This window comes from Colias croceus, chromosome 6, assembly GCF_905220415.1.
Source record: "Colias croceus chromosome 6, ilColCroc2.1".
NCBI lineage: Eukaryota > Metazoa > Arthropoda > Insecta > Lepidoptera > Pieridae > Colias > Colias croceus.
Window position 1 is genome coordinate 4,474,443 of NC_059542.1, and position 11,639 is coordinate 4,486,081.

Below are 11,639 nucleotides of genomic sequence, written 5' to 3' on the forward strand. Positions count from 1 at the left end.
ACCGATTTACAACTACTGCTATGAGTTTGCTACATACGCCTTTGGCGAGAGGAGATCTTATGCGCATTAATCTCAATATAAAATATAAAGGATTGCGAATTGATACGCCTTTTAGGTAATGTCATTTATAAATCATGTGTATTCCTGAATGTGTTCGTGTCTATTTTTCAATATAAGGCTTGTTTAAGGCTTTATTTCTTTAAAAAAAGTCTGTTGTTGCCTGTGCATTGTGCATATGTCGTGGCCATATCCTAGATTTGATCATTTCATGAAATGATTGATCATTTCGTGAAATGGTCGCATAACGACACATACATGAATTAAGCAATCATCAAGACAGATTGACCATAATAAAATATAAAATAGGATTGCTTCATATACTTAACATTATTATTTCGAAACAAGTGAAAAAAAAATGATTTATGTTGAGAAAACCCACGTTGAAGAGGTATCACTTCGCATCAAAGAATTATAATCTACACCTAAAACTACAATTGCATTATTTAAAAATTTATTGCACAACTTAATATAGCGCAAAACATTAAATGTTAAAATTACATAATACCCGGAAAATTAGTGCTTTTTCTATAGAAATACCTACGATGACGACACAAAGTGAAAAACCAGTGGAAACATATATGTATGTATACAGGGTGTAATCATTAAGTGTGGATAGGCGATTTTTCCGTAACTATTACAGATAACAAAAAACTTTAATCTGATATCGAAAGTACTTAACCTAATGAGTAAAATGGCCGTAATAAATTTTTAAAAATAAAACGAGAAATATCAAAAAAAAATATTTTTAAACCCTCCCATACATTTAGTATGAGATATGAATATCCCATGTACATTGAATATGAAAGGTTATAGCTTTCTCCTTCTTTTTTGGTTTTATGCTTTAATTACTTCGAAAATTTGAAGGGAAGTTCATTTAGAAACTTGCAATACAATGAGGACGTCATTTCGAAAATCTGCTATGAATACAAAATGCATGGGAAATCAAATGTATGGGAGCGTTTAATGTAACATTTTTGTATATTTCTCGATTTATTTTTAAAAAATTACTATGGCCATTTTACTCATTAGGTTAAGTACTTTCGATATCAGTTTAAAGTTTTTTGATATCTGCATCATATCAAAGACTGAAATATACCTAAACAAAATATGACATAGAAGAAATACAATTAGCACTACTCCTTACAAGAATAAACCGAATATAATCACTAAATCATGTACATAAATAAACTACTATGTACATAAATAAACTACTATACATTTTAAAATGCTGTTCAACAATTTTATTAACCGACTTCAAAAAAAGGAGGAGGTTTTAAATTCGTCCTGTATATTTTTGACTCCGTTTTCGATAATTGTTTATTAACAAATATATTAGTGTTGTTTCCAATCATTGAACACATTTTTAGATTATGAATGTTACACCTATTAGTATGCAACTTTCAGAAATAAACAGCCGAATTTCAAATATTTATGGCGCATTGTAGGCGGAGGTTATTTCACATACAATATTCGTCTCATCAAAATATGGTTTCATGATTTAATACTAATACTAAACACTAAGCAAGATTTTACTAAAAGGCAATATAAAAATATACTCAAAAAGTGAGGTCCGCGCTTTACACACATATTGCAATAAGGTACTTTAGAAGATAAAATTTTTGAAGAAGTTGATATGAAAACGCGTGCGTTTCTAAAACAAAGATTTGGACACTAGATTAAAACTTTAAAATGTTTACAAACGCATAAAACTTGTACTTTTTAATCACACCAGGAGCATCCGTTTGCTAAATTGAAATAGATTTAAAAAATAAATTCGTATACAAATTAAAGGTGTATGAAAACAATTCAAAAATAAAAACAAATCTACATATAGACATAAACTATATTTTTATGTTAGTTTCGAGTGAAAGCATGCGATAAACAAAAACTACTTTGTAATTAAGTATCTTTTCCTAACAAAGAGCGATTTTGCGAACGAATTTAAAGACCTAAATGAGAAAATTAAAACAAAAATTTTAGGAACTAAAAACTAAGGCAGCAAAATACTGTGGAACTACGGTGCGAATAACATGGAAGTGCGTAGTGTTCGTCCTATTTTTGTTACTCACTAAAACATGGAAGAAGCATTTCACTACCGTAATGATACAATAGAAGTTTAAGAAAATATATGCCTCAAATTTTTTAAATATTATTGTCGGTATATTTTGTTAATTTATAACAAGAGTATGTAGATAATATTTAATATCATATTATGAATGTTATTAAAAGTCAAAAGATATGCAAGTGAAACGGGAGTTATAAGTTTAGATGGCATGCGATCAAACCGTGCAATGTGAGATTCGATAATATTTTAAAGTTATTTATTGGTGGGACAATTTTTGGTTATGTTTATTAAAATGTAGCGAAATGCAACTTCAGCTGTATGACAATGTTTGTGACATATCAAAACCGTGCCACACTCAAACATTCATTCAAGCACATTCGCTTACTGCGTCATTTTAGAGGATTCATACTTATCACAAGCTTGTTACTGATGATAATTTCTGAACGACAACAACTATTATATTTTGTGATTATTATTGTAGGTCACATCTATTAACACAGACATTAAGTATATCAGCAAACATCTACGTAACTCAATTCCGATACCGAACGAAAGAGACACCTTTAGTACTCTGCTATTTATATAAATGCATCTCATTGTGTTGGTAAATATCATCATTTGCGTTACATCAAGAAAAGTACCGTACAATTATTGTTACCTATACGAGGAAAGGTTACATTGAAACATGAAAATATGACAATTTCATATGAGGAAGTAAACACATGTTCTAAATATAATTCTGCGGTTTTATTCTAAACATTCAGATTTCAGACATCTAGTACATCTATCATCGCAGTGAATACTGCAAATTTCAAACACAATTGATCATCATTTTAATTATATTTTATTTTGATTTTTTTCACGTATTTAAGCATTTGGAAATTAAAGACTTCTACCAAACCGTGACCCAAACAGGCTCAATATTTTCTTATAAATTTATTTATTCACATTTTAAACAACGACAAATTTTCTAACATCAATTTTCAAAGTACCCGCTCAATTTAATTTTCTTCAATAAATAGTTCCAACATTCCCAATGAAGTCTTCCATTTCCAAATAGCCTCTTGAAGCATCCAGAATCACAAATAAGCCCAGAACATTCTAGAATCAACGGTATTTTCCATACAACGCCAGCGCCATCACGTGAGTCTACACGGCAATCTTCCGCACGACGAGTGCCACCGTCTCTTGCATTGGTTTGATTCCGCGTCCGATAGTTCCGCGGTTGACATCGTTCTTGAACCACAGTCGCCTAATTCTGGAATGTTCCAAAATTTCTAGATAAATTGCTTGTACTTGCTACCGTACAATGTACGTAAAAATATATAAAAATATAATTATTGCAGTGAAAAATTTGTTATTGTAATACTTTAGATACTATAATATGTTAAGTGACTCTATAATATGCATAATATGTTTGTATATGTATAATATGTTAAGTAACTCTTTATCAGATGCTAAAAGTACAATAGCCTTATATCACACGTATTATATTTTATCAATTTAAGTTACATAAAAATTAATGATAACGGACAATAAGCAGTCTTCGCTTGTCTTATTGGAGCAGGCTGCTGCTTGCAGCGTGTTGCATTTCATAACAAATTTAAGAGGTTGGTATTCAAGAATAATACCGCCCGTTAAATTTTTATTATTAGTATCTAAAGACAATATTAATTTGAAATAATAACAATTTAATAAAGTATTCATCTAAAATGTAAAAAATAGATTAAAAATATGTCCGTACGTCGAAAACTTTCCTATTATAGTAAAGGCCAATATTAATTAAAACTTCAGTGTCAAGTTTTAAAAACGTAAACATATTATTATCTATAATAAATATCGTGAGATACTAGTATATAAAATTAATTTGTCTATATTAATCTCAAAACAGTACCAAAGTTAGCGATAAATTGGAATACTGGCAGGTAATCTACAGCACGCAATCACACGTGTTAAATATCAACAAAACTATTATAGGAAATTGTTAGTAAATGGATATTATATTTAGGGTTGCCAACTTTATGGAATATGAAATAAGATGAAAAATGTTTTATTTTTGATCAGTACAAATGATTTATTAGTGTACAATTTAATAGACAGTCATATGATGCTATTACAATTATTAATTAAGTAAAATATAAAGCGTTGATGAATTTTTAATTATAATATGAATTAATTAAGTTTTCAATTAACGAGATAGGTACATAATAGCGATAACAGAATCAATAAAATCAAGCGTAATACGCTCACAATCGAGATGTCAGATTAATATCAAGAATATTAATCTTTATTAATTGATATCAAATATATAAAACATATCTCTTAATTTCATTTTTATAACAATCTTTGCAAATTTATGAAGAACAGAAAATTTGTCAATATTCATTATTTTCTTCCTACTAGACGCTATTGCACCTTACTATTTACTTTATAAAAAATATCAATTGGCAACCCTATTATAATGGCTACAGCTTGCGTCACATTATAATTAGCTTCATCGTGGAAGAGCTGAGGATATTGCGTTAAGGCAAACTTCCACTCTCATTCTACGAACCTAACTTAACGAGCAAATTCTAGCGCGCACCCGACCGATTATCGGTAACTCGTCGGAATCTGCAATACATTCACAATACATACATTTTTATACATTATTTCTAATGCCAAAAAATCCCTTTACTGCCAAAATTTAATGGTAATATTTGTATCAATTTTATTACATGGATAACACTCAGAATATGTATGAATGAAGTAACAAAACATGTCCATAAGAATATTAGTTATTGTCAAGTTTATATACAAGAGAAATCAAACAAAATTCTATATTTAATAGAGTCAATTATACTTCCATCATAGCTCTCATAGCAAGCATACTTCTTACAATTTAATGTAAAGGTTAATGTCTATTTAATCACTATGTTAATCAATATCCTAAACTAGCTGTGCTCGCAATTTCATTCCAAATGTTATTAACTCTTTTTGGTAGTAATAGGCCATCTACAAAACTATAATATTTTATAATTTATCACATAATTCGTAACAGTAGTTCCTGAAATTATAGCATTCATCATAAGAAGCACACTCATTACTTTTATATGATTCAGACTAGTTTGAACTGACACAGAGCTGATCAACTGTTTTCGCGTAAATATTTGTCATCACCAATTTTAACGATTTTAACATTGACATAAACAAGGAGACTATTGTAAACTCTGCCTACAAGTCGTAGGCAGTGTTTTGTTTCGGACAATTTTTGAGTGTGATTGTGAGTCGTAAGTACGTCTTTATTACGGCACGATACATACGTTTTTTAATATTATTTTAGGAAAGTAGGGTAGAGAAATATAAAGATTTACATACCATGCCTCAAGTCCCTTTCAGTGAAGTATTCTTGTGCTGACGCGTAGTGTCTCTCAACGAGGTACGGTATCACTGTAGAATTGTGGAGTTCATCTGAACGCCGAGATCTAGGGCTTACTATCTTCTCTCCAGGCTGTAATGGTGGGATTGCTCGCACCCAGCTGAAAAAGATTTTACTATTTTTAGCACATATAGTTATAGACATAATGGAAACAATTTCTTGTATATGATTATTAAAATTGTCAAAGAAACATTCTATACCTGTTCTTTCATCCACTTCTGTTTTTTTTCTCTCTCTGTTTATTCAAAATATTTAAATAACAACACACTTTGGTCAGGGAGCTTGGTTTTTTACTATGAATATTAGAACACACATTAGTAAATATTCATTTTTCATGTAACCTGTGCGTTGAGCCCGTTGCATCTACCTGACGCGGGATCGCGGGATTACAGCATATGCGAGTGCAGCAGTACCGCTAGCAGTGCAGTACACATATCTGATACTCACTCATGTCTCCGTATCTCGTCCACCGTGGGCCTGAGCGCGGGGTCCCGCTGCAGCATGTGCGCGAGCAGCAGTACCGCTAGCAGTGCAGTACACATATGTTATACTCACTCATGTCTCCGTATCTCGTCCACCGTGGGCCTGAGCGCGGGGTCCCGCTGCAGCATGTGCGCGAGCAGCAGTACCGCTAGCAGTGCAGTACACATATGTTATACTCACTCATGTCTCCGTATCTCGTCCACCGTGGGCCTGAGCGCGGGGTCCCGCTGCAGCATGTGCGCGAGCAGCAGGACCGCTAGCAGTGCAGTACACATATGTTATACTCACTCATGTCTCCGTATCTCGTCCACCGTGGGCCTGAGCGCGGGGTCCCGCTGCAGCATGTGCGCGAGCAGCAGTACCGCTAGCAGTGCAGTACACATATGTTATACTCACTCATGTCTCCGTATCTCGTCCACCGTGGGCCTGAGCGCGGGGTCCCGCTGCAGCATGTGCGCGAGCAGCAGTACCGCTAGCAGTGCAGTACACATATGTTATACTCACTCATGTCTCCGTATCTCGTCCACCGTGGGCCTGAGCGCGGGGTCCCGCTGCAGCATGTGCGCGAGCAGCAGTACCGCTAGCAGTGCAGTACACATATGTTATACTCACTCATGTCTCCGTATCTCGTCCACCGTGGGCCTGAGCGCGGGGTCCCGCTGCAGCATGTGCGCGAGCAGCAGTACCGCTAGCAGTGCAGTACACATATGTTATACTCACTCATGTCTCCGTATCTCGTCCACCGTGGGCCTGAGCGCGGGGTCCCGCTGCAGCATGTGCGCGAGCAGCAGTACCGCTAGCAGTGCAGTACACATATGTTATACTCACTCATGTCTCCGTATCTCGTCCACCGTGGGCCTGAGCGCGGGGTCCCGCTGCAGCATGTGCGCGAGCAGGCGGGCGAGCGGCGCGCCGACGTCGGGCGGCGGCGGCGCGGGCTCCGCGCGCCCGATCGCCGTCAGCAGCCGGTACACGTTGTCGCCCTCGAACGGGTACCGCCCTGTTGTCATGTTGTATCTGAATTTTAGTCAGAGACGTTAAACATACTGCGGTTATGTGATATATCGAGTGTGATCGGGCTAAATATTGACATAAATAAAAGGCAAATGAAATATGCGTTCTTCAATAATTCGTTGTCGTAAATGTGTGGTCGTTGAATGTTTAATTTTGAGTGCGTCTTACTTGTATTTTAGTCAGTTTAGTTACGTCAGTAACTATTTAAGCTACCTGTATACGAATAAAACAACGAAACAAAGATGCACCTTGGTGAAAGATTTCAGTTTTTTTTTTTAACAGCTGAGCTTTTGTTATGAGTTTTGCACTGATCATAGTAATCACTTTTATTTCTTGCAGGTCAATTATAGATTGTTAATTACACCAATCTACAGTATATGGCATACAGCAATGAATTCTTGTTGTACTTTAATAATTAAATTCTATCATAAAAAAAATACAAGTAAGAACATAATTTTACAAAATATAGAATTCTTAAAATTTAAATATATCACACAAACAGGGAAAATTTACTGATGCTTCATAATGTAATATCAAAATTTTAATTAGTTCCAGGAAAAACCACAATAATTTATATTAATTAAATAATTTAACAATGACACAGTATCCACATAATATATTATTTAAATATATAATAAACTTAATGATAGGCATGACGACAGTATCCATAAATGATCGTATTAGTGTTTTTAAGGGAAAATGTATAATAAATAAATTAAATATAGTGACTTAAAAATCTTAAAAACATTAAGATTAATGAGATTATCAATAAAATAAAACATTGAAATTCTGCAGTTCGCCATTTTGACTAAAACACGCGTGACGTCACGATTAAGTAAACAACTCACGTCAGATGTATTTTGTTGTTAAGAATATGTTGAGAATACGCATTTTTATTTATTTTCTATTGTTTCACGTTTGCTTTATCGACTCAGAACAGAAATATAATTGCGAATTCACGAATACGTGGTTTCGGGGTTCTCCGCGCCAACTTTATACAATCATTTCTTATTATTTTCTCGCTTGAAATAATTACTAACACTTTTTTGAGCATTATTTTTATGTGGATTCACACTGCAATACTGCACACTACTTATAAACTTTGAAATTCGTTTCTATAACACATATTAAATAAATATTTCTTTAATTTTCTTCGCAATGCGTACAAATAATTACGTATTTACTAAAGAGTGACGTCACGCTTACGCCATGACACCTGCGAGCTGTTTTGGCACAGTTAATAAATATTTTTTGAAAAATGGCTTTTATCTTCGTTAAATTTAAGTATATTACCGAAATATAGGGTTTTTCTTTATAGTAAACATATACACACATTATGGAAGAGGATTTCAAAATCTTTCGTCATGCCTATTGTGATATTAAGAAAAAAAAAATATATTATATAATTCTTATTGTTTAACCCCTACTAAAGAATAGATAAGATTAAGTCAATTGATAGGATTAGCAACATCGCTTTTAAGCAAACATAAGATATTTCTAACCTACATTTAAATTACAATATGTGTTACAGTTCCCAATACACAATTTAAACTTGAATTTTTATCAGGCGCTGTCATTACAGACAATAATGTGCATTATTCACATTCAGTGCATTGTTATTGAACAAGATTTAAAACAGATTGGTTATCTTTATGAAAATGTATGCACATATGTAATATGACTTACAATGTAACACCGCTGCTCCAGATATCTACTTTAATTCCAGAGAATGTTTCCGCTCCATTAGCAATTTCTGGAGGTTGGAAGGCAGGTGAGCCCTGGCCAGTGTAGCATGTGTCTATCGGTGAAAACATATCCAATGCCTGAAAAAATGAACTAGTAACCTCATATGTTCAATGGATTATAATTATGATACTAGATTGAATAGAAAATGCTTACAAAATGCTAACAAGCTCATGTTGCAGTTTTTAGATATGATGATTTTATTTGATATTCTTGTAACATGTGAATTTTAACATCATTATGTGATATTTAAAGTGAATATGCACATATTGTGTAAGGTATTTGTTTACTTGTAAAAAGAAACAATTTTTGGCACTAAGACAGCAAATATCACAACCAACATGAAGATGAGTATGAAATATTTTATATTTTATACAATACTAGCTGCTCCGCGCGGTTTCACCCCCGTGACTCCACTCCTGTTGGCCGTAGCGTAAAGATATATAGCCTATAACCTTCCTCGATGAATGGGCTATCTAACACCGAAAGAATTTTTCAAATCGGATCAGTAGTTCCCGAGATTAGCGCGTTCAAACAAACAAACAAACTCTTCAGCTTTATAATATTAGTATAGATAAACAACTGAAGACAAAGGATTTTTAAGAGTGTCAGTAACAAGTATTACTTTCAGGTTAATGCCCCACATGACTCAGCAGAAGACTGAATCACATTACAGCATCATACATTACCACAAGTTTATATGATCATGTTGAGAAACAATGCACCTATTTTCTTTATACATATTCGGCTATTTACATAGAAATCTAACATAATTATTTAACTTGTCAGATTAGAGAAACTGTTGGAAATTTTACTATTGAAAATAACATTGGGCACTCATTTCAATGCTGGATAGCGATTTCTCTTAAAATTTACTTAGCTCTATTGCCTCTAAAATGTTCTTGTTGTAGGAAAATCAGCCTTTATTATCTTCAAATGTTCATGCAATATAATATGTACATATAAGATCAAAATGTATATGGATCCGTAGTTTGATTATGTGTGAACATTAAATATACCAAGATTTATAATGTCAGTTTAGATAATTGTTACAACTCACCTCTGCAACTCCAAAATCTGTAATTTTTAAGGTTTGATCCAGAGTCAAAAGAAGATTGCCTGGTTTAATATCTTTGTGCACCACACCTTGCCCATGTAAATATTCTAAGCCATCTAGTAGCTGGGTAAAGTAGTCATGTGCCTGATGCTGAGGAAACTTCTTACCAGGACTTGATTCTAACATATCCTTAAAGAAAACATGATTTTGTCAAAAATATCAAACAACTAAGAAAATGAAAACATATATTTTGATTCTGAAGAATACTTACTTGAAGTACGCCTACACAAAATTCCATAACTAGGTACATTTTTTGCTTCTCATCATTATACATAACATCGACTAGTTCTATCACATTTTTATGCCTAAGTATTCGTAATAATTGAATTTCTCTCTGTACATTTTGTTCTCCATTTGGAATTCTCCTCAACTTTCGTTTTTTTAATATTTTAACGGCTCGCCTACACAAAGTCTCCGAGTCTAGCATCTCTTTAACTTTTCCGTAAGAACCTTCTCCTAATACATCACCCATAACATATTTCCCTACCATTTTGCATTTTTTCTTTTTGCTTCTATAAATTATATCTGCACTATCAACCCTATGAAAAAATAGGTTAGTTTGGTCTAAATTAAGATCTAAATCATCAATTTGATCGTCGTCCAGCCAGGTCACGGATAGTGGTTCTGGGCTGCCCTCCAAAAGTAAATTATCTTCACTTTCCTGAGGTGCAATGATATTTGACACTTCATATTCCACATTTTCAGCATCTGGAAGACTTTCACTGCTACTGATTTTCCTGCACATTCTTGGATCCATTATCTATCACAACAACTCATTTGGAAAACTGTTCGTAAATTTATATAGTTGTGAACTGAACGCTTTATGCTGCGTCAGATATTTTATATTATGTAAATTTACACATCTCACAAAATATATATGTTGTCGACCTCAATGGACGCGTTATAACTTTACAAACTAACTTTAAAAACTGCGTTGAAATAAAGGTAAATAAATTACGAATCCATTAAAAATTGAAACAGCATTGAAATAACAGATTACAGATAATTTATGCTCGAAAGACTATAGATTATAGAGCATATACAAACGTCAAACCACAGAGTAAGTAATAAAAACGTCAAGTGGCGGGTGGTGAAATTCGGAAGTAACTTGAGAATAAATAATATTTGTTTTATTTTTTGTATAATCGAACATATAAAAAAGTTAAACGAACGTCGAACAAACGATTTGTATGAATAAAATGTTCCAACTTCAAAAAAAGCCAACTTCAGTAAACTCTGATCGTGTGTGGCCAGCCGAACTGTCATAGACAACGATAAAATCATAAAACTATAAAGATATCGTACCAAATAGTCACATCTTCTTGCCATGAAAACCAAAAAAAAAAAAAGATATCGTACGTTGGAAAGTACAAGGTAGGTATAAACGATTAACGAGTTCTCGTAATTTTCAAAATTCTACAGTCTACTTTACGATTCTAATAATTATTAAAAATTTTACGAAGTGGTATAAATGTGTGTTGTAACCACAGAACGTTGTAACCTTTGTAATTAGAAATAATTACCTATACTATTATACTATTTGGCGTGTAAATTAAAGTTTAAATTATTGCATGCTGTAGTTTTGTTCGCTCCTTACCATGGTTTCAGCATTAAGGTAAGAAATATTCCCATTATTTAAATTAAAGCGTCATATCAGTATCGAAATATTCAGATTTAAATGTTTTTAACATTGGGTAGAGTAATATTGAGACCAATTTTGATCATGACGAACAATGAAA

The 11,639-nt window shown here is 33.3% G+C and overlaps 1 protein-coding gene across 2 annotated transcripts; it reads right to left on the reverse strand.

Moving 5' to 3' along the window:
* Positions 1 to 2,850: 2,850 nt before the first annotated feature.
* Positions 2,851 to 10,917, reverse strand: LOC123692497 (serine/threonine-protein kinase STK11). Of its 2 annotated transcripts, XM_045637254.1 has the most exons (7): positions 10,112 to 10,917; positions 9,844 to 10,029; positions 8,727 to 8,863; positions 6,855 to 7,043; positions 5,483 to 5,643; positions 4,680 to 4,738; positions 3,278 to 3,383 (listed from the first exon to the last, which is right to left on the reverse strand). In XM_045637254.1, the coding sequence occupies exons 1-6, from the start codon at positions 10,655 to 10,657 to the stop codon at positions 4,680 to 4,682; spliced, it is 1,278 nt and encodes a 425-aa protein (XP_045493210.1). In that variant the 5' UTR covers positions 10,658 to 10,917; the 3' UTR covers positions 3,278 to 3,383. The 2 variants fall into 2 exon arrangements, with proteins under 2 accessions (XP_045493209.1, XP_045493210.1); XM_045637253.1 differs by lacking the exon at positions 4,680 to 4,738 and having other exon boundaries at positions 2,851 to 3,383.
* Positions 10,918 to 11,639: the final 722 nt, after the last annotated feature.